Source organism: Sander vitreus, chromosome 7 (assembly GCF_031162955.1).
Source record: "Sander vitreus isolate 19-12246 chromosome 7, sanVit1, whole genome shotgun sequence".
NCBI classification, from domain to species: Eukaryota; Metazoa; Chordata; class Actinopteri; order Perciformes; family Percidae; genus Sander; species Sander vitreus.
The window spans coordinates 31,865,313-31,890,295 of NC_135861.1; the positions used below are offsets into that span (position 1 = coordinate 31,865,313).

Genomic DNA, 24,983 nt, shown 5'->3' on the forward strand with positions numbered 1-24,983 from the left:
TGCACCATTACAGGATGTGTTAATTGTTGTTTGCTGACCCACAGAAGAGCAGTTTATTTTTTTGTAAAGATATTTTAAAGTAGCTATGAGGACATTTTTGGTTTGTGTTGATTCTAGCGGTAGTGTTTTTACCACACCTGCTGTCTCAAAGATCGTTTTAGCGCGAGGTCATATAGTTGCGATGAACGTTTTGCTCAGACAGAATATCATACGGAATCATACTATGGCTGATACCGCCCCAGTATAACAGATAACTTCTAAAATAAAATGATAAATACAATTAGGCCTATATAAATCTCCTGCTACCTTTTACCTGCATACTCACTAACACAGGCTTTACCAGTGTTACACTGAAATCTGTGACCCGTCAGAATGTGTTACTGTAGAGCCGAGTCTGCCGGCCGTTAATCATTTTGGGACTTTGCGGGAGTATCGGACCCGGGCAAAGGCATTAATAAAAACTATTTAAAAAGAGCGTTCTTTTCACTGTTAGTCTCGTTTGCTGTTACAGGCCATTTATGATCATCGGATGGAAAATTAAACACTTTCAAAAACATTCAAAAGTTCCAAATAGTTCAAGAGCAGGTCACCCAGTCTAAATTGATTGGCTCAGGATTTACATAGTAATTGTTTATATCACTGGTTTATAGCCGTCGTGCAATATGAACAACAAATATAAAACAATATTCCTAACAGTAGCTTTGGTCGGTCCCATTGGGAATGTTTAAAGCTTGGACAGCTGCATCATTCAATCCTTAAACCCTGGAGAAACAGTTGCATAAAATAAAGTATAAAATCAGCCCAATGTACAACACACACACGCATGCACGCACGCACACACGCACACACACACACACACACACACACACACACACACACACACACACACACACACACACACACACACACACACACACACACACACACACACACACACACACACACACACACACACAGTCTCTGGGAGATTTGTATGGATGGTAGCAGGAGGTGTGGGTTGTGCTGGTGACCAGGTGTCATGTTGCATGTCCGGTGAGTGCTAGTAGGCCTGGCCAGTCTCGACCTGCAGCAGTCCCAGCACAGCTGAGTGGTCGGCCAGCTTCATCCTGCGCTGACTGGACAGGCTCACGTTCTTAGCCAGGTAATCCACAGCGGCTGGAGGAGATCAGAGACAGGACACACACTTACTGATACATTTCTGTATATATACTGTACATGTTGTTACAGAACCACAGACGACAGTACACAACTGTTATACAGGCTGAGTAGAGCTCGTGATGGCTGGATGTAAATTCAGTGCAATGCCCCTTTAAAGCCTTGGACCATTGTTCAGCATTTTTGCAATTTCCACTGATTTCCATTTACAGTTCTGATCATAGTCATTGTAGAATGAAGCTTGTAGTGTCATAACCTGCATGAATAGTCCTTTTTATGGATGTCACAGCTAGCACTGCTCACATTCATGCTGCTGTGAAATGGGAGTTGGTTTTCCATTCCAAGTCATTTAACTGGTTAAACTCCCAACTGACAGAAAAATGGACCGGACCCGCAGGTTGGGGGGGGAGCCCAAGTTGGTATAAAGCTGGTTGAAGCCCAAGTTGCTCCCCGGCTGCTGTATGTATAGCTGTCCACTGCTCCTAATTCTTAGGATGGGTTTAAATGCAGTAATTACATTTCATGACATTATACTGTGTATGAGACAAATAAAGAGTTTTTTTTGTTTGTTTTTGTTTTAAAAATTGGCACTTTAATGGGCTCATGCATTTTTTGGTCATGTATGACAGAATACACAGGTATACAATAATAATATATTATATTAAACGATTGAATCATTCTTCATGCCAACAGACAGTGTTAAAGTATAAGACTGCTGTGTCCTTACGTCAATACTTTACTTCCCATGCCTGTCAGTTGCATTGGTTTCTTACTGAAGACATACATTTTTAAAAACGGGTCACAAATACATATATATATATATATATTTTTTTTTTTAAAAAGTCTCAGTCATTTCCTAAACCAGGAGACTCAGGATATGAACCCCGGGCTACGCTTTCAAAGTCCTGCACTTTGTATGGCAACCATCCACTCCAGCAACCTCCCTACGGATTCTGTGCCGCACATGAACTTCCTGGATGGTAAAGAATATTGCCAGTAACCATAACCCAAGCAGCATTTATGTTTCCTCCAGAGCGCATGTGGCAAAACTAATGATAGATAGAAATGTAATTTCTAGATGACAGACTGTTGTTGCGCTCCGGTGAGTATTTGTGGCAGCAGGGACTAAGTCAAAATAAACTACAGTGTGGCTAATTGATGTGTTATGTGATACACACAATACCTGTTAGTAGATACATTCAGTGTTGGTTTGGCGCTGCACGTTGAGATTTGTTGACAAGAAGAAAAAATATTGATAATATTGAATATCACCAGACTGAAACATGCATTATATTACTGCAGAATTGTTTTTTTTTTGTTTCTTATGTCCAATCATACTGACTGACAAGAGAACACTATGTTTGACAGACAGACAAAAGGAGCCAACAGTTTGGCTCCACAGACAGAAAGACTGGCATTAATGCACAGCATATTTTTCGGTCTGAGTGGTGGATGCTGCACCTCCCTGGTTCAGCTGCTGATAACTTCTCTTTCATAGGCCAGGATAGAGGAGGGCTGACAGTAGATGGGATGTGACAAAGTGTGTTTGTGAGTGCATGGGTGTGTGTTGGGCAAATAGGGGGAGATACGTAAGGCATGCCAGTTAGGATGCTAGCGTGCACAGACAAGGAAACTATCACTCTGTACTGAGGAATAACAGAAAGAAGAGCACCTATGGGTGGGCAGGTCTGTCTGCCAAGATGCCAGTCACCCAGACAGCAAGAGGGGGAGCTGTGTGTGTGTGTGTGTGTGTGTGTGTGTGTGTGTGTGTGTGTGTGTGTGTGTGTGTGTGTGTGTGTGTGTGTTGTTTCACAAGGGTTTAGTGAGGTCCTCTGAAGGAAGCTGTTTTTTCTGTCAACCAGCTTTATACCTTAAATCCCTGTCGAGCAGTCACACTGAGAGTCCTCTGCCTCCAAGATTGAACCTATCTGATAATAGACACTAACACACTAACACACATGCATAAACATAGGTGCACACACGCCTCAACTATTTTGACAGTATGTACTTTAATCTGTCAGGAGCTTCCTGCATTAGAACAAGAGAAGAGTCAAATGTCTGAAGTATCTGTCTGCAGGGGGGGGAGGTGGAGTGAAGGGCCACAGCCAAACCACAAATGTCACATCAAAGAGGATCAGTTATAGCATCAGAGCTGACATGTTGTTTTTTTTTATATATAACCTGAGTCTTATTGCTGTAACATTTGATGTGTTTCTTTTTTAGGGGGGGTGGGATGGAATATTACTTTGTATTTTTGTGAAGTAGTTTATAACCCTGTTTTGAAAGGTGCTATATAAATAAAGCCATTATTATTGGAAGTAATCCAGGGTTTTGCAGAATTGTCTAATACTGACATTCTTATAGGGTTGGTAGCCATTGGGCTTACATAAAATGGGCAAATACAGCAATACAATTTCCCTAACAATAACATTTATATTGGACAAAGCTGGCATGCATAATTTATGTTCAGTGCCAATACAGTATCAGTGCAGAGATTGGGGTAGTGGATGGGTATGCAGCACATCTGCCTTTCATGTGGGAGACAGCAGTAGGAATTTTTCAATCTGTGGAGAAACATGGTAATGTAGAAAGCGGCAGTGAAACAATGTCATGAATAGTATCTATTAGTATCTATTAGTATCTCGAAGAAAAAGCTGAGTTAGCAAAGTAAGAAGTCCAGGCTTCCTTCACTAGTGTATTAAAAGAATTGCAAAGATCTTTGAGATACAGGCGGTGCACTTCTAGCCCAGTGGCTTTCAATAATCCTTTTGTCCTGTGACACTTCCGTCTCAGGCTACAGACAGCGTCTGTCATCCACGGAGAAGTTAGTTAGTTAGCAGATAGCCTTAGTCCTAACCTTTAAAGGTGCCTCTGTTCTACGACATGCAGCAATGCTCATTGAAAGACTTCCGTCCATCGCCCATGTCGTTTAAATAGCGAATGCACCTGCGCCCATCTGTGCGCCCGTGGGCGTGCTGGTCTTACAGGGAGGTGTGTTCAGGTGAATTCTGGGCGTATTGCTATCTTGAGGCAGCGGCGAGTGATCGCGCCATTGACCAAAAAAAAAACCTGGTCTAAAGTCAATAACGCAGCATTTCATTGTTATTTTAACAGCACATTAGTAAAATGCACCTAGGCTTATGCACAGCACGTGCACACTATGCTTGTTACACACACAGGGACGCGCAGCAGCACATACACATGCAGAAGATTAAAAAATATATATATATTAAATCTACCATCATAATAGCAATGCTAGGTGCCAAGGTACAAACGCGCCTGGCTTTTAAAGGGAATGGGAGATAACACTGATTGGTTTATTGCATGTTACGCCCAAAACACACAAATTAATGAAGACACTAAGTACAACCATTTTGAACCATGCGCCAGGCGCATGGACCCTTTTTTCCGCCATCAAACTAGCAAAAGTGGATTTGTTGTAATTCAAAAGTAATGAAAGGTTCTGTGCTCACCAATTGGCAAGACACGGAGTCCTAATACATTTTAAAATCCATGGGGGACAATTATTTATATGTATAAACTCCATATTCCATTAAGAAAGCCAATTTTTCCTTTGTTGGGAAGCTGTAACATTCCATTCTGTAAAAACTCTGAACAAAGCCTCTCTCATCTGTTTCAATTGGTATCATACATTTATATCATAAATTGTTACACTTTTCTTTCCTTAAGATTTATGTGCGTGAACCTACTTCAAACCAATCCTTCCTTCCTATGAAGCCTTTTTCTGGTAACACTTTATTTAAAGGGGTGTGCATAAGACTGACATGACACTGTCATGAACATGAAGGAGTCTTTATAAGTGTTTATGACTAAATTATGAAACATTTAATGCAAAGTTAGCATTGTTTGAGCTATCTGTGTTTCGACAACTTACATTAAACAAGACAATATAACCGGGCCTAATTATCAAACTTAAAGAAACGATTTATCTTTATGTGTTGACATCACATTAAACTGTCATTAAGTGCTACGTTTTGACATTGGCTGTCATGAAACTATTACAATTGTGTGAATATTTTCCTTGACCTCAAGCAAAGTGTAACCATTTGGACTTGTCATTGATATGTCCTAAAAGTTTTGATGACAGTGAATACAGTACCGAGATAATTTACTGTGTTTTCGACAGATGACTTTAGTTTTTGATAAAGTACCTGCTAAATGCTGCTAACTGTAGTTCGCTGCAATAAAGCTAGGTTAGCTGTATTGATGATAAGTTGTATCAGTTGTTAATGTTAGAAATTAGGGCTGTCAATCGATTAAAAAAATGTATCTAATTAATTATATACTCTGTGATTAATTAATCTAAATTAATCGCATACATAATTTTTGCCCGGTGCCTTAACCAATACCTTTTAAGAAAGTAAAAAAAAAGAAAAAAAAAAGAAGGGTACTAAACAGTCAGTAACATTAAAGAACTGCTTATTGCTAGGCCATATGGTTAAAATTAAATGATTTAAAAATAATGTAATAACTATAACAATAACTTATTTCACTAGTAAATTGCTGTTGAGTGAGGAAAACAACCACCAGATGGGAAAAGGGCATTTAACAACAACTTTGAATGCACCACGAGGCTGTAGGTTACCAGTTTCATTGAACGCACCGTCTGTGTTTTTCCGACAATGGCAGCTGCAGATTGTTACATCCCGGTGTTGAATCCTCTACAGTAAAACACAGTCACACTTTACACCGTTTAGCGTTAGCTGTCAGCATTGTAAGTAATTGTAAGTAAATGTTCCAATTAATGATCCAGGCAGCGCATTCTCGTCTCCCTCCTTCATTTTACAGTCCAATGGTGGCTAGAATGGCTCTGGGTCAAAGTTCAATATGGAATGGATTAATCTGCGTTATTTTTTCTCAGATTAATTAATCAAAATGAACGTGTTATTTCGACAGCCCTATTAGAAACATTTGAACATTTTAAGGGAAGTGTGACTTAAAACAGAAAAAGAAAGAAAGGGGGAAATCTATTGTTCAATATAATGTTATGCTGCATTGATGCATTTTACATTATTCTGAAAAAACATTGTTTATACATTGATAAACAACAGTGTTGGGAGTAACTACAGTATAATTACAGTAATGTATTCCTTTTTGCTGTAACGCAGTAATATAACGCATTACTAATTACATTTCGGTAATATTATACTCGTTACAATCTCAGTAACGCGAGTTACAACGCATTTTAACGCAACATTTAGTGGTGCATTGTTTTTTTTAAGAATTCACCAACACAGCGACACATTTCTTCACAGGAAAAAAAAAGCCCTATTATTTTCCTGTCGCCAGCATGTATGTCCCAACATCAGCGGCTGACAGATATAAACATGTCGGGAATTAATGTTGAGGCTTGCTACACGTAAATATCATTGCATTTTATCAGCCGTGGAGAGTAACTATGCCTGTAGTGGAATGGCTTCGAATGACGACCAAAAACGCTTGTCTTTTACTGTGACCATTTACTGTTCAATATGTTGCAGTTTTACAAACAAGAAAGTGAACAACTAGCCTGACGGACATGTTGCATCTCAGTAAGCTAGCAACAGACAACTTCCGTGTAGCCTACTTCAAAATAAAAGTACTTCCTGTGATGGTTCGCAGTAAAACTAAATTACTGTTAAATAAGGTTGTGTAGGCTACCTTTTCACAAATCAGCTGTAAATCAAGTACTGTAAATAGTGAGTTTTAATCACACTATAATTGAACATTTCCTTTAGAGTGGTTTAAACTAAACAACATGAATTTCTTATTCAAACAAACATTTTACAACAATGCCATACTTTTAATTGAGTATTTTCATTTTCTCCTACTTGCCTACTTATACGTTTTACTTATCTATTTTTTTATAGCTTTAGTTACTTTGCATATTTATATTAATTATACAAAATATGAATAATCTATGATGTACTAAAGTGGATAAAGAGGAGACTTTATTGATCCGGTGGTGAAATTCACAAGCTAGCTGCCAAATCAAACTTCCCCTGTTATTTTGGTGAAAGTAACTCAAAAGTAATGCAAAAGTAGTGTAACGCATTACAATTCAGAGACAGTAATATTGTAATATAACTAATTACTCTCAAATGACAGTAACTAGTAGTCTATAATGTATTACATTTTGGAAGTAACTTGCCCAACACTGATAAACAATGAGCTGTAAGGTAAAAACAAAGTCACATTATTTTTGACGGTGTATGGTGGAATAAGGAACAATCCACTGTCCATGAATTAATGTGGAAATTCAGTTAAACCACTACAAACACTAGTCATTCACTGAGTGCTATATTTGTGCAATATCAGTAAGTGATAGAGAGTCGTAAAGCACATGCTCTATATCACAATGCTGCTGTTGTTTGTTTAGTCTGAAGTAGAAGGTGTCAGACTTACTCTGGCCATACTGACTGTACTGGTAGCCGGCAGCAGCCATAGCTGGGTCCATGCTGTAGCTGGTGGTGCTGTATGTGGGGGGGCAGTAGGACTGAGATGATGGAAGGCTGTCCACCGTCTTAATGGAGGCCTCAGCTGAACGCTGGCTGCAGCTGGCTGAGATGGCGTTGGATGGAGAGGAGTCCAAGGCACTGTGGAGCGGTGAGATGGAGAAGTCGTGTTGTGGCTGTGAGGAAACACCGCTGGGGTTACTCAGGATGCTCATCACCTGCAAACACAGAGGAGAAGACACTTTGGTACAGAGCAAGATATCCCCAGAACCACTAGTAAGATCACCATGAAATCTGTTTCAGCATTTTGGTGACCACCTGAGCTTTCCCTTAGTGCCAAAAATGTCAACATTGCTCACAAAATATCCCATAATCTTACAGGCAGATTGGTCTGACATTTTTTTGAGAAGATACATTCTCCTGGAGGAGGAACTCATTTTCTGCTTCAACTTTGACTGCAGCTGTGTGCTCAGTTTTCTTGTGCAATGGGTGTGTCTTTTTAGTGATGCCATTGTGTTCTCAGACGTCAGCAATTACTTTGATGAATACATTCGGTGTTTACATCGCACCGCAGGCTAACGTGCAGGAGGCACAGCGCACGCTCGCCGACCAGATACTGTGTGTGGAGCGGCAAAACCCAGACTCCGATCCACCCAGTCATGATCTTCCCAAATACAGACAGTCTGTTAAATGTCCAAGGAAAGCTTACCCTAACCATAACCTGCTGTATGGACATCTAAGAAGTGGACCAGTGATGCTATCTTCGGACGTTTTTGGACCGTACAAACTGGGATGAAAACATCGCAGTTTTGTTCAACACCCCGACTGCACCCCCACGCCGTCTGCCACCCATCCACCCATCCACCCATCCACCCCATAGACTGTCCCAGACTGACTGTGTAGACACATATGCACACACATGCCAATGGCCACTTCTCTACTTCCTACCCCCCTACTTTTGGTGCCCTTGCTCTGACCATATCCATCTTCAAACATTTTGATCTCAACTACACACCTGTAAAGTTGTGTGACTGTATCGTACACGGTTGTGATGCTAGCGCAGTGGCAAAATCTGTCCACAGACAGACAGACAGACAGACAGAGACAGACTACTGGCAAGTACTCAAAACCACAGAACGTGTTTTACCGTGTGTACTCACAAGGTAAAAGCAACACCAGCGTCCGGTAACAAGGTAATGTGACAATGTTGTGAACCTTAAGCATCATAATGTAACAGCAGCTACATACAGTAAAGTGATTTATCAATGTATACACAGATTGTGTTCAACAATATTGTGGAGTAACGTGCAAAACTCTAACTACAGTCTGCACAGCAGCAGTTCATGTGGACCAAACTGTAGTTCGTTTTTCATTGCTTGAACACAGTTTTCAAAACTCTACACACTTATCCCATGGCTTTAACCACAACCTGCACAACACTGTGGATTTACAGCACGTTGTTCAAATGCTAACACACTGCTGTCAAAACTGTTAACCACGCATTCAAAACAGAATACATTTCAGTCTGGTGCATTTCAAACACTGCTGATCGCAATGGTTCCTTGTTTTAGACTTGTTAGTGAACACCTACTGTATGTACAGTATATAGAGGAAAGCTCATAAAGCCTTTTTTGAAAATAAAGAAACACCAAATAAAAAACAAAAAGTGAAAAACGCTCCCTTTACTATAGTAAAGCTGCGCACTTACTGTTTTTCACAAAGTAATGGAGGTGTAAGCAATGGGAACACCACAGTCATTTGTATTTATAGATAATGTAGGTTCATGGCAAGAGAAGACATCCAACTTCTGGACTATTACGTACCTTTAGTTTGTAACATTTCCAGTAATTACGTAAATTACTACAGACAAAAAAAAATAAAAAAAATAAAAATATAAAAAATATATTACTCAATAATCAATTATATATATTGATTAGTGTAAAGTCACTTAAATTATTCAAACTCTAAAGATGAAAAGTTTGTAATTTCTGTATTGGTGTTTAACACTAGTGCTTTTACTCTCAGTGTGTTCTGATCGACATTGTGTGTTATCTAGATGAGGATTGTTCATAGTGTTTGGCTCCACTGAGCCTGTTTTGAGACGTGTGTGAAGAGTTGTGTTGCTGTGAATGAGTTTTGCAGGTGATGTGAACTGTTTAGCTCAGGTGACTGTTGGTAATGCAGACTGTGGTTAGAGCTTTGCACATGCGGCTTCAGTTGTGACCACTGTCGTTTAGCAATCGAAAAAAGTAAGTAAGTACAGAGCTGGAGTCAGGACATTGTTAGCCTAGCTTAGCATAAAGACTGGAAGCAGGGGGAAACAGCAAGCATGGCTCTGTCTAAAGAATAAAATACTCCTCTGAAGCTCACTGATAGCCACAATTGCAAATGCTTAACAACTTTAGAAGAAAAGAATATAAGACATGTGGAAGCTGGTGTCCACCAGAGCACAAAATACCTTAACTAAGAGTCCTGAGAGCTGAGGTTTCTGCAGACAGGACAGACACATACATGATTGACTTGGAAACTGTAATATAGTGAGTCAGTCTAAATGAAGGAGTGTGAAGTGTAAATGAATACAATATGCATTGTTTCAGATAAATCAACATTTCAGACAGAGTTAGCCTTTCATTTCATTTGAATGTCCTCAGCTGTTCTAATGAAGCCTTGTTTTGTTTGTGCTCATGTCAGAGGAAACCCTCTTCTTTGTTGGTTTCTAAGCTCAGTGTGCTCCTGCAGCTGCAGCCTACTGATAGCAGTACTACTTACAGATGCTGTAGCCAGGAGCTAATGCCAGGGCTTCGTAAACATTCCCAGCAAGCATTTCACCGAGACAATATCCATAAGGTGTCCAGTGGTGTCAAAGTATTAGCACAGCAGCACACATTTTCTCAGCAGGAATAAGCACATGCAGTGTTTTACAACCTGGGTAATATTTCTATGAATTGGTCATCATTCTTTTTCATAGCTTAATAACAGTTTAAGCTAAAATAATTTAATCTAAACAGAATGAAGGTGTGTGAAGGTGAAAAGGTGATACAAACTATTAATTGTTATTATTCAATCGCTGGTCATTGGTGCAGCATGCATTCACTGCTATTCCCTCCCATACACACCCTATATCTTGCAGCCATGTAAGCTGGAGTCCCAGTTCTATGGAAGGTCAAGCATAGCTAACACTGTATGTAGTGTGGAAGTTATGGTACAATTTAGTAATATTGGGTTGCACTATACAAGTTGCTAGAGTCCAGGCCTCATGCTTCAAATGTACTCATACATCAAGGCCGTCAAACCACATCTAAATGGCAAAACATGTTCATACATGTTCAGGCAAGGTGAAAGCCTGCTGTCATGGAGAGACAACAGATAATGATGCACACTTTCAGACAGTTTTTCCTCGAACACATTCATATTGTTTCACATGTTGTTCACACGTCAGGAGACTGAAGTAGTTATGTGAATAATGAGAAAAGGGAACTTGAGAAGTGCAAACCCAGCTTACTTTCATATCTCCACACACCTGTGTGTGCCTGGCAGATTACCCGTTTTGAAAAGTTACTATAATTTTCGGATGCAGCCCCGCCAGGTATGACATCACAATTAGGGGTGGAACAGTAAATGTATTCATATTGACCAAAACGGTACGGGTGTCTCGGTTCGGTACATGAATTTACACGGAGAATACACGGTATAAAAATAAATAAAACTTAATTAATTTAATGCGTAACTAACTACTGTTAGATACGCGGGTTCTAGGGACACCTAAGCTGTAGCCTCGCCTTAGCTCTGAAGGTAGCCGAGCTCCGCCTACATGCAGTTTTTTGCAGGTCGACGGTCCAGTGAGTGAGTCAGAGATAGCAGCACTAAAGGACGAGTATGGTGAGTGGTGGCGACCCACAAGAGTTAGAGGACCCGCCGGCCTCTTTAAGATCGCAAGTTTGGGAAGACTTTGAGACTGTATGGATGAAGCCTGGAGCCTCCCGCGTCATGCCCTCCCGCGTGGTGCCTCCCCGGCCTCGAAAACTTCGGTCTTCGGGTCAGTTACAGTAGTACAGGCGAGAGAGTGGTGGATAAGACGAAGACTGTGTGTCGGGGTTGTTCAGCAATCTCGCTGGAACGAGACAAAATAAAACTGTCCAACTTCTCCTCCCTACAGTGCTTAACCAGCCTTTAAATACAAATACAAATAGGGCTTCAAGTATTTGCTGCATGTGCTCGAACCTCGTTACAACATGCTATCCCGTCCACATATTTGTTGTTGTTGTTATTATTGTTTATATATGTAATTTGCACTTTCATAAATAAGAGATGCTGTATTTCCAGTTTTATAGCAATTTAGCAAGTTACAGATGGAGTCTGGAGATGATGTGGGGTACTCTTTGTTTCCTGTTTACATCTTACTTTACACACTAAAGGCTGTTGCAGCTAGCTCAGGGGATAGACTGTATAACACTAGGTGGTACAGCCTGAGACATACACAATAATCTGCATTTTTGTTATGCTTTTCCCTCTATTGTATTGAACCGAACCGTGATGTCTGAACCGAGGTATGAACCGAACCGTGACTTCTGTGTACCGTTCCACCCTAATCGCAATGGTGTGTGGGGGTTTCAGACACTGTTCAACAATTCAACAAGCTTTGTTTGGCTTAAGATATATCCTGACGTCAGATGCAAGTCATTCCTATGAACTGTGGTGATATACAGTACATTCCAGATTTTAGGCACAGTTTATAATGTAATGGATTGGTTATAACGGAAAAAAAATATTTATTAAATTGTGTGTTTGTGCTGTCAGATTGTTTGGGTTGCCTGCGCTCCTGCCAGATTAAACTGATGGGTGAATGTAAAAAGTCTTAATTACCAGCTCTATCTCCACAGTGCTGTGGAGTAAGGTCTGGCTACACCACACATACATTCTGGGATATGAGAAAAAACACTGGGTTGTTTTGTATTTCTTTAAACCAATCACAATCGTCCTGGGCGGTGCTAAGCTCCGGACGCAGCGACGGTGGCTCTGCTAAATAGTCTCAGGAAGGAACTTTGGTGGAACATTTGCACCCCGCAAAAGAAAAGGCCACAAACAATACATTAAATGATGTTAAATGTTGTATGTATATATATATATCAGCTGTTGTATAAATGTTTGTAGGAATATGCTACCTTACCCAAATGTGCCTGACCGTTCACCAACAGTTAATCAGACAAAGATCTGAGTTCCTGTAGATGCAGTATGAAATTGTAGAGATATTCAGTAAAAACGGAATAAAGACTTGCTGTTTGTGAGTCAATGCCACTCAAAGGATGAAAGGTAGTGAAATATAACACACAGACACAGGTGGTGGATAAGGTGAAAAGCCTCCATCTCAAACAGTACAGCAGTCTTTCACAGATGAAGAGATGAGAGGAGAACAGTTATCTCTGCACCACACATTACCATCTCCTACATTCCTCACTGTTCCTCCACCTCTTGCTACACTACTTTGAAACGCTATCCCCCACATCGGCTTATTTATTTATTCAGCATTCAGGTTGGTGCTTGGTTCTGAGCTGGTTTCAAAATGTTGCGCTTAAAAATATTTAGGATTTTAGGATGCTATAACAAAATCAGTATGTGGAAGCATATGTGTGCTTCAAACAAAGTGCTTATTGGATTATCAAACACCATCTGAAACTTCTTCCCTTCACTGCTGTCTGATGTCAGAATTGTTGGGTAATGTGTAATTTTCCAAAACAGAAAATCTGATAATCACGCCCACTTTACGAAGATTGGTCAGGTGTGTGGCGGTGTGGAAACAGGCAAGGTTCTTTATCCACATATCTACTTCCATGAGTTTTTGTATGTACAGTATAAATGAGTGTGACACCTGAATGCACTTGAGGAAAGAGTGAAAGCCTGCTTTGTTACTACGCTCCTTCTCTGGCCTTTCAGAAAAACTAGTTCAAACTAGTAGTTTGTGGGTGAAATGATCAACCAATTTCAGCTTACATTATATATATATGCATTTATGTCAGCTGATAAGAAACAAGAAATGTAAGTGCATAAATATATGTTTAAGGTAGGGATCAACCGATACTGCTTTTTCAGGGCAGATACCGATTATTAGTAGTTATTGAAAACAATAACCAATATTTGGAACCGATATGCATTTACAGTGAAAATGAAAATCTTTAAGTCAAAACTAAAATGTTGGAATGTTACAAACGCCAACACAAAACTTTATTTAAATTCTTTAAGCAATTATTTCATAAATTAGAAACTTTCAACATAATACCAAAGAATTTCTAATAAGGGAAGAAGTTCCACTCTCTCCTTACTTCCGGCTTCTGAACTGGTTGCAGTTCCACCAGAGTTCCATATAGGGGGCGCTCACAGGCCAGTGCAGAATGAATGGGACTCTATGGAGCTATACCCCTCAAAATCCACTTTTCTCAGGATATCATTTTTTGTCTAGTAATTTGAATGTTGCATTCGAAAGGGGAGGCTAAGAAAATACACACTGCTGGGTGTTAAGTGGCTTTTTTGTTCTAAAAAGCCTTTTAAAATGTCAATGACGTCATACACATCGTACGGCCAGAGATACTGCTTTACAGCAAGCTCTGAGTCGCTTCCTTTTTTCTCTCGAGGCATCGACAACACGGCTGACAGGTAAGGTTCTCCCTGTTAATACACGTGCTACAAAGACTAGCTAACTAATGTTTTACGCCGAAATATTCACTCTGACGTTCTGGTTCTGCTTCGGATAAATAGTATCAGTCAACGATTCAACCTGTAAGAAATCGAAAGGACATAAGTACTCGTTCATTCAACTTTCGACCTATAATCCATGTTGAACTTGCAAAAATGACTATCAAATCTGAGATTTCTCAACGACAATCAGGCGAAAGAGACAAATTTAGCCGTCTAGCTCCATAGAGTCCCATTCATTTAGCACTGGACCGCGATCACCCCCAGTGGAACTGTGGTGGAACTGCAACCAAATTCGGTACAATGGTGCTGAATAGGGAGTGGAAAGGCTTTCCGTAAACCGGCTTTGATAATACCCAGTAAAAGAGAGTCAGATAGTGTTGTGGGCGGGACATTAAGTCAGACTCAGTGGTGAGTGAAACCGAAGCAGAGGGACAGACACAGAGGTGTAGCTGAGCCAGAGTACAGCACTTTTTATTTCATTAACTTTATCGGTTATGAGGCATATAAAACGCTGATACAGATCATCTGCAAACTGCCTAAAAAAACGGCATAGTATCCCTAGTTTAAGGTAATTTAGAAATAGAGTCTTCATAAAATCGTTAAGAGCAATGACAAGTTGATTTTTACACTGTAAACATCCCAATCATTACATCTCATGGTCACTATTCTTTCATCTAAATTGAATCCACATCCAAGGTCTGCATTCTAGTTGCAATCCGTATTGTTGAGCGTACACGGTCATTGAGAGCAGACTGTACCGTGGTGAGATGGACAAGAAAGAAAGGAACAAACAGTCAAGGATGAAGTCATTCTTCATAACTTCTACTGCACAACGTAACTGTATAACATTTGAATTAAAATTTAAAGTAGATTTAGCTCACAGTGTCAGGTTGAGCTTCTGTTGTGGGCGGATACAGCGACTGGGATTTAGGCTGATGTTGGCATGTTGCTGGTGCCACACAGGATCTATCACTATCTTCCATGGAATTGTAAGTGAGACAGTAATTGCAGAGCATACTGATCATGTCAGTGTTGAATGCAGAATATCTGATGCAATCAGAGGTTATTATGCAATCAGCTTTTGCTATTTTACTATAAGCAGATGTGTTTTCTGTCACAGGCGGTAATCCTGAAAATGCCTCCCCCATCAATGATGAAAAAGAAATCAAATTTGATAGCATGAAGTAGAAATATAAAAATACACAGATGGAACAACAAACAAGTGCATTAAGAGCCTTATTAAACTGAAAGACATATATCATATTTTATACCTAATCAGAAAAAATAAGATAAACCCAGAGACAAATGAACAGTTACCTTTGTGTCCGTGATGTTATCACAAGTGGTAAATGGACTGCCTGTTCTAGTCTTAACGACTACTCAAAGGGCTTTACACTACAGGCAACATTCAGCCCATTCACACACACACATTCACACACTGGCTTCAGTATCTTGCCCACAGCTGCGGCAGTCAATATTACGATGAATTATGTTTTGCCACTGTCTTTGAACATGTTGTAGTACTCCCTAATGCTGACATTTCAGCCTTGGGTATAATCATGAAAGTTGAAGTTCACATCAAACATTGAAGGGCATTGAAATGATGTTCCTAGAGTTCCCGACCATCTTAAACTGTGTTGTGCTCAACATTTACACATGAAGCCTACAGGTGCTCTGCTCTGAATAATGGAAAGTTGGACCTTAAGTTGAGACTTTGTCTTGTAAACAGGACAAATTTGTCCAATTCTGTCAAATAGTGGTCGGGGCTTTCATTTACCCAAACTACACCGAGAACCAGGCCTTCATTTAAAACAGGCTAACAATGGAGACATGTCTTTGTATATGGGGATATTTGATCATATAAGCCATCTTCTGACCTGTTGTTTAATTTTCCCTGTGCACCTGATGTCTGGATACATTCAGTATCATGTACCTTTCCACAGCACTGATTCCATCAGTGCAACAACAGATTCTTGACATGTGACAGGAGTGTATCACCACAGTAAATATAGATGTATACGTTGTGTTTAATTATAATCATCTGACGAATTAATCCATTTAAAAAGCTATCGTTGGGTGCCCTGGTAGCTCAGTTGGTAGAGTCCTCCAAATATAGAGGTTTCCTCATTGATGCAGCGGCCGCAGGTTAGACCTCGACCTGTGGCCTTTTGCCACATGTGTTGTGCTGGCTGGGTTCGGGTTGTAATGATAGTGGACTCCAAACTCCATACTGTTGTACTGATGAAATAAGTACTGTGGAAATGTGTCAAGAAATTACCATTACCATGTTAGCACTCTTAGTGGTCTTACCTTTTAACGTTTAAAAAAATAGTCTTTGTTTTGTGTGTGCGTTTTTTACTTCTGTTACTTTGAGATATTGATATTAATTTCTTAAAATGAACAGACTCAACCACTGCTGAAAACATTTTTCATTGCATGTCTCAAATTCAGTAACTGCCCATACACAATTTCCAGGTAACCAATTTGTGCACCATTACATCCACATCTGGGCTTCTTCCTCATGTGGAAACAGTGTGCAGCTAAATGCTCCCAGTCTTGCAAGGCCTCGCATCTCCCTCGCACCAACATCCCCCACTGCACTTCCCTCCCTACCACCTTTACTATACCAAACTAACAGGTTAGCTTAAATGATTTCAGGCCAACAGGCTGGACTTGAGTCAATGGAAGCAGACAGAAGCTGTTTGCTCAAGCAGCGGGACATTGAGAAATGTCAGGTCAAACAGCAGCTGACAGTGTTAATATCTGCTCCTCCTCACTATAATGACTTATATAAACAGAGAGATGGTTCTCAGCTGGAGGCTGACAGGCAGAGTGCTGCTGCAAACAGCAGACAGCTGGGTCCTGAATGCATCGCAGAGAGACCGACATGAACATGCCTACAGACAGACACAGATGGACGGACAGCGCAGTCGGAATATCAGTTTGTTGTGTCTGGAATATTTTCTCTGCAAGGCAAGGCAAGTTTATTAATTGAGCACATTTCAGCAACAAGGCAATTCAAAGTTCTTTATGTCAAACATTAAGGATCATTTAAAAACAATTAAAAACACTGATTAAAGAAAATAGAAAATAAGAGTAAAGAGTAAAGGTTACAGTAAAGCCCTATTTGCACAGGACTAGTAGTCCCAGGGGACTTCATGTGATTTAGAAATTACCCCTCCCCCACGTCTGTGCTAAGTGAGGCACATTTTTAGGGATAAGCAAGTCTGTATTTTACTCAAATTTACTGACCTTATCCCCCACATATGATGTCAAGGCTCTGTCAAAACTTTCCTTTATAACGTCCAACGCAACCAATCCAACCCCAAATCATGCTGATTCCCAAGGGATGTGCATATGAGCTCTGTCTTTGGTGAAATATAGTAGGTCATTTGCGGTGGATTTTTTGACTTGACAAATTAAAGACATGGCAGATTCACACTGGAATAAGATCACAGACGACCTTCGCAATTATTACAAATTACTACAGGTCCCCAGGTATTACTAGTCCTGTGTGAATAGGGTATACGAAATGAAGTTACTTGATTTAAAAAAGGCAGCCTTAAATAGAAAGGTCTTCAGCCAGACCTGCAGTTTTTTGGGATTTTGCTCCAGATATGTGGAGCATAAAAACTGAACGCTGCTTCCCCCTGTTTAGTTCTGACTCTGGGGACAGAAAGCAGACGTGTCCCAGACCAGAGGTCTGGGTGGTTCATAGTGTAGCAGTAGATCAGAAATGTATTTTGGCTATAAACTGTTTAGTGATTTATAAACCAACAGTAATATTTTGAAATCACTTCTGGGAGAGACAGGAAGCCAGCGTAAAGAGCTCAGAACTGGAGTGATGTGATCCACTTCCTTGGTGTGAGGACTGGAGCAGCATTATTCTGAATCAGCTGCAGCTGTCTTATTGATTTTTTAGGGAGACCTGTAAAGACACCGTTACAGTAGTCGAGTCCACTGAAGATAGAAGCATGGACTAGTTTTTCCAAATCCTGCTGAGACATACTCTTATACCTTTAACCCATGGCTATATATTCTTAAGGTGATAATAGGCTGACTTTCTAATTGTCTTACAGTATTTCTTGATTGCTTTGACCTGCTTAAAACAACTGGGATTCACTCGGTTTTCATCATCACTGTCTCAGCAGAGCAGAAGACACCTCTTTCAAATGTGTTAACCCTTTCTCATTGGATTGACACATTTTCCCCACCCTTTTGCAGAACAGTTAACACGGATGTCATTCAAGCAGTCCAAACTCCATTGTTTTAGCTATGGTTACCAAACAGAAAGCATCTGTTCCTCCATCCATCTTCGTCCGCTTATCCGGTATCGGGTCGCGGGGGTAGCAGCTCCAGCAGGGGACCCCAAACTTCCCTTTCCCGAGCCACATTAACCAGCTTCGACTGGGGGATCCCGAGGTGTTCTCAGGCCAGGTTGGAGATATAATCCCTCCACCTAGTCCTGGGTCTTACCCGAGGCCTCCTACCAGCTGGACGTGCCTGGAACACCTCCCTAGGGAGACGCCCAGGGGGCATCCTTACCAGATGCCCGAACCACCTCAACTGGCTCCTTTCGACGTGAAGGAGCAGCGGCTTTACTCTGAGCTCCTCACGGATGACTGAGCTTCTCACCCTATCTCCAGCCACCATCCTGAGGAAACCCATTTCAGCCGCTTGTACCCTGGATCTTGTTCTTTCGGTCATGACCCAGCCTTCATGACCATAGGTGAGGGTAGGAACAAAAACTGACCGGTAGATTGAGAGCTTTGCCTTCTGGCTCAGCTCTCTTTTCGTCACAACGGTGTGTTAAATTGAATGTAATACCACACCCGCTGCGCTGATTCTCCGACCAATCTCCCTGCTCCATTGTCCCCTCACTCGCGAACAAGACCCCAAGGTACTTGAACTCCTTCACTTGGGGTAAGGACTCATTCCCTACCTGGAGAAGGCACTCCATCGGTTTCCTGCTGAGAACCATGGCCTCCGATTTGGAGGTGCTGATCCTCATCCCAGCCGCTTCACACTCGGCTGCGAACCGATCCAGTTAGTGCTGAAGGTCACAGGCCGATGATGCCATCAGGACCACATCATCTGCAAAAAGCAGCGATGAGATCCCCAGCCCACCGAACTGCAACCCCCCTCCACCCCGACTACGCCTCGATATCCTGTCCATAAATACGACAAACAGGATTGGTGACAAAGCGCAGCCCTGGCGGAAGCCAACTCTTACCTGAAACAAGTCCGACTTACTGCCAAGAATCCGGACACAGCTCTCGCTGATTGCGGATTACCGCCCCTTGAGGCACCTAAAACCCTAAGACCACAGCTCCTCACCGCAGCTTCAGCAATGGAAACTTTGAACATTGTCCACTCGGGTTCAATGTCCCCAGCCTCCACAGGGATGCACAAAAAGCTCCGCCAGAGGTGTGAGTTGAAAGTCTGTCGGACAGGGGCCTCCTCCAGACGTTCCCAATTTACCCGCACTACCCGTTTGGGCTTACCAGGTCTGTCCAGAGTCTTCCCCCACCCCCTGACCCAACTCACGACCAGATGGTGATCGGTGACCCGCTCTTCACCCGAGTGTCCAAAACATACGGCCTCAGATCAGATGAAACGATTATAAAATCGATCATTGACCTTTGGCCTAGGGTGCTCTGGTACCTAGTACACTTATGAGCATCCCTATGGTCGAACATGGTGTTCGTTATAGACAATCCATGACTAGCACAGAAGTCCAACAACAAACAACCACTCTGGTTTAGATCAGGGAGGCCGTTCCTCCCAATCACGCCTCTCCATGTGTCTCCATCATTGCCCACGTGCGCGTTCAAGTCCCCCAGCAGAACTATGGAGTCCCCCACTGGAGCCCCATACAGGACTATACTCAAGGTCTCCAAGAAGGCCAAGTACTTCAAACTCTTGTTTGGTGCATATGCACAAACAACAGTCAGAGTTTTCCCCCCCCACAACCCGCATGCGTAGGGAGGCGACCCTCTCGTCCACCGGGGTAAACTCCAACGTAGCTGCACTCAGCCGGGGGCTTGTGAGTATCCCCACACCTGCCCGGCACCTCACACCCTGGGCAACTACGGAGAAGAAAAGAGTTCAACCTCTATCCAGGAGTATGGTTCCAGAACCGAGACTGTGCGTAGAGGTAAGCCCCACCAGATCTAGCGCTCCACCTCCCTCACAAGTTCCTGCTCCTTCCCCCACAGAGAGGTGACATTCCACGTCCCCAGAGCCAGCGTCTGCTGCCCGGGTCTGGTCCGTCGAGGGCCCTGACCTTCACTGCCCCCCGTGTGGCATCTGTTCCTAACTATTAGAAATACCTACATCATTATGAAATCACTGAAGCACCTGTTTGACTACACACAAATCTTCAATTGGGAAAAAAACACCATCGAGCGTCTAAGACAGAAGAGACTGAGTATCAATAGTGGCTATTTGTTATACTCTACAGTAATAGATGTTTATACGTTACTGTAATAGATTTTATTTTTATTTTCTTAATACTTATATGTATTTTGTGTAATATTTACAGTATTTCAGTTTTCAGCCACAGTTTCAAAATAAGGATCAATGGAATCAATACAATTTGCATCAAAGCATTTCTGATTCTGGATCCAATTCTTTGCAAGAAGGCAAATTTGTCAACAAATGTCACTGACATGAAAGCTACGTACAGTAATAGGCTACAATGACAAGCAATGGTGCACTGATTCACACTGAGTTCTGTATTTTGTATTTTGTTGTCCACTGTGTAATGGTTGATTGGAAGAGCTCATACACTTGTTTGCAAGTTGTGTTGTTTGAAGGCAAAATTTGCTTTTGTTGCATATTTTAAATTTTTTGGCACGGTTAGAGCCTTTTGCAAACAAAATGTGTCATTTTGACCATGAGTGCCACTGTTTCGGCCTGTGTGTTAACTGTTCTGAAAAATGTGGAGTTTGAGTTGACTGCTGTGTCAAAGCAATCAAGAAAAACTGTAATGTGGCTGTTGAAATTCAGATCTGAGTCCATGACTACACCAAGATTTCTGGCTTTGTCCGTTGTTTTCAACATTGCAGATTGAATCTTAGCGCTGACTTTTAATTGTTCCTCTTTGGCTCCAAAAACAAGTACCTCAGTTTTTGTCTTTGTTTAATTAAAGAAAGTTCCAGCACATCCAATTGTGGATTTGCTCATGCACTTACTCAGTGTTTGTACTGGACCATTAGTCCCCTGGTGATAAGGTTATGTAAATGTGTGTGTCGTCCGTATCATTATTGTTGTCAATAAAATGCACTGAATGGACGGTAAATGCAGTTGAAATCTGTGTGTTCAGTGCTGACAATCTGCTGAATCTCTTAACTCCTAACTTGTGACTGGTGGTAGAGGGCCACTGATTAACACCTCAGTATTCAGAGAGCAGACTGTGTTCAGCAGATCCATAAAGTCTCGTTACAGCACCACATGTGCTGCCACGTTATGCAGGATTCTTTCTGCCAAGTCGGAGACCATGTCCTTGGAAAAGCAGAGTATTTGGGTGTTTGTACTTAACATGTCGCTTATATTTCTTACAGCAGAGTCACCTGCAATCCGAGTATGAGTTGGCTTTCCCTGTATATGGGATGTGTATATGTGTGTGTATGTGTTAGCATGCTTTTGTCCAATGTTTAGGATCCATGGTAAAGTGGTGTCATTCCCATTTGGTCCATTCACTTTGTTCACTTCTAACTAGTGAATTTGGGTTTCCAGAGCTGCAATCTTCTGTAGAAGTTTGTGCTATTCATCCATGGAGAATGAAGGCATCTTGCTGCTAGTTAGCTTTAGCTAAGTACTATGTTTCCAGTCACTGCAGTACAGGCTTGTGCTATTGGTAGGCCAAGCTCACGTAGTACAGAGGAAGTCATACAAATGTTGAAATACTGCGATAGCCTACTTTATCTACAAAACAATGTATAGTCTAGTGATTTATAAGTGTCCAGGAGCCGCTGCTCGTAGTTTCTCACAGAAGAAAAGCAAGAAAATATAAGCAGTGTTGTGAGCAAGCAGCAAAAGCGTCTGCAATATCTTTACAGTGCAGTAGAAAGTTATAATCGATTATCATTAGAGTTGTAAAATAGGCATGTGGTCCTGCATTAGCACAGAAATAGAGCCACTCATGGTTCCGGCTTTGTTCAGTTTGGTGCATTTTGTCAAATGCCCCCCCCCCATCACTTTCCACCGTACATTTACTTTTTGATTATTAGTGGGCAAATTCTATATCTAAGTACTCCTCCATTTGCTTGACCAGCCCTTTCGCTTCTCTTTAGCCTTCAACAGTCTGTGGAAACCTTTACCTTATTTCTGTCTGAATCTGTGTAGCCTATAGCAGCTCTTTACCATTTCAGCTGTATTTTTTCATGTGAATGCATCAATGGTTTTCAACACTATGTCAGATATGTGCAAGTAGCTGAAAATAATACACACCATCAGGCCAATCAGAATCAAGTATTTACTGTGGTCATTGTAAAAACTGATCACATAAATAAAGAGCAGATGAGGTTGTAGTGCGCTGCAGCCACTCAACACCTACATTTCATCCAAACCACAGGAACTAGAGGGGCTTAACACTTTTCTACCCACTCAGTCAGTCAGACAGCACCCTGGGCTCAGTTTAGTTTCCACTGAGGGAGGAGGAGAGGAGAACACTCTGAGTGATAAATAAAGAAGAAAAAAAATCCTACAAACATTCCATCAGTGGGTATGATTTAAATTCCTCTGCTTTTCTGGCAGCTTTCTTGAGTAGGTCTTGTCTTATTATTTATTTATTTGCTTTAAAGCTCCTTGCTTTGCTTCTTGCCAAACTAAAGCGGCATCTGTTTTTTAGGCAATTTCTAATTAACATCTACCCAGCGCCCCCACTCTATTGCTCATTATGGGAATGATGTAAATATATGTGCTCATCCTTTTTGATTTGTTGACATGGGAGCATGCCAGTTGACAGCGTGCCCAGTCAAAGGGCTTAAAACTGCAAATTTTAATAGCAGCTGAGACTAATATTAGGCACCGCACTCATTGACATTCAGGTGCAAACAGCCATGTCAACACACTGTGAACTGGGGGGCTGCAGGAGGACGGGCACAGGAATGGGGGTGCTGATATTTGTAGATTTTTAAGGGAGGGGCCCCTCTGCTCAGGCTTCTTGAATATAATTCAACACATTTCCTCATTGATTTAAAAAAAAAAAAATAGGTTGTTGTTAATGTAAATGGCTGTGTGTGTGTGTGTGTGTGTGTGTGTGCGTGTGTGTGTGTGTGTGTGTGTGTGTGTGTGTGTGTGTGTGTGTGTGAAGAGGCACCCCACATCCCCCAACCCCACCTCCTTATCTCAGGCCGACAGTTGTCAGGAATCACGGGCAGAGGCCTGAGTTAGCGAGGCAGGCAGGCAGGCAGGCCTGGGGATATGGATCAAAGAGACAGAGCTGGAGAACCAAAGCAGCTCTGATCCCCCAACACTGAAACCCACTCTGCTCTATCCTCTCTCTCTCTCTCTCTCTCTCTCGCTCTCTCTCTCTCTCTCTCTCTCTCTCTCTGTCTCTCTCTCTCTCTCTCTCTCTCTCTCACCCCAACATCAAATAGCGAGCCAGAGAACTCCACCATTCCAAAGCAGGCTAAATCGTCCTCTCACAACAAACCGGGGAGGAAATGAGTATCGCTAGAGGAGAAATGTGTTCTTCTTTACTCATGTGATGTGTTGATGTGTTGGGGTCACTGTGGAAAGTAATAGTTTCATCTTCAGTGGCAAGTCACTAAGTTGTCTGACCTGACAAAAACGGATTAGTGGGCCAGCATCACTGAAGAAAAATAACTCACCACTTAGAGGGCTCTAAAGCAGAATAGATTTATGGGAATTTGTCAAAAAGGGTGGTTAAAAATAAGGCTTTATTTTTCCTGGCTTTCTTAGGGGAGAGGGGGGTTGTAACAACTCTGATGGTGAAGCTGTGGAAAGGGTTTCTCTTTACACATGCAGTGCCATCACAGGGATGGCATTTCATACTGTCATTTTGTCTTTCTGTCAATAAGACTTGGAATTGGCTGCACACTCCATCTCCACATGAAAGTCAGCCTCTAATTCTTTCCCATTCAATTTGAGAGGAGGAGGCGCAGAATGGCTCGTGTGAATTACATTCCAAATGCAATATAGCTGTTTCAAATTGAATTATTGCCTGTCAGACGTACAGCATATGGTCTTCCTGTAATTTTGAAGTGGGATCTTAGGAAATCCATCCTACATTGTTATCTCATGTAAATGCCTGGGAGCATGATGAAAGGGTCAACGACAGTAAAGCCATAATGGAAAAGCTTCAGCTGAGCCTCGGAGCAGTTCAGAACAGACTGAGAGGACAATAAACACAGAATGCAGCAGCATTCACTGCTGATGCATTTCATGTCAGGAATGAATACCATTTCAATCAAAATGAATTCACTGGCGATGTTTTGATTTAAATGTGATGGTATTCCTTCCACAGTCAAGTCATATGTTGGTGCTCTGTCCAAACATATATCAGTAGATAAAAGCAGTCCTTCCTTAAGCTCATAAATGTACCTGAAAGCTCTACAGATTGATGCTGCCATTTCAAATTCAGATTGTACTATTTGAAACAAATCAAACAGCAGAAAATTAGAAACTACAACATACTGTGAATGATAATGTTGA

The 24,983-nt window shown here is 41.5% G+C and overlaps 1 protein-coding gene across 2 annotated transcripts in view; it reads right to left on the reverse strand.

The window, feature by feature from the left end:
- Positions 1–1,039: 1,039 nt before the first annotated feature.
- The window catches only part of LOC144520390 (paired box protein Pax-7-like), an 84,580-nt gene continuing 60,636 nt past the window's right edge, over positions 1,040–24,983 (reverse strand). For both annotated transcript variants that reach the window (XM_078254075.1, XM_078254074.1), the window contains exons 8-9: positions 7,561–7,828; positions 1,040–1,155 (exon numbers count right to left, since the gene is read on the reverse strand). In XM_078254075.1, coding sequence (XP_078110201.1) covers positions 1,040–1,155; positions 7,561–7,828 — 384 coding nt within the window. The remainder of the gene's footprint in view (positions 1,156–7,560; positions 7,829–24,983) is intronic.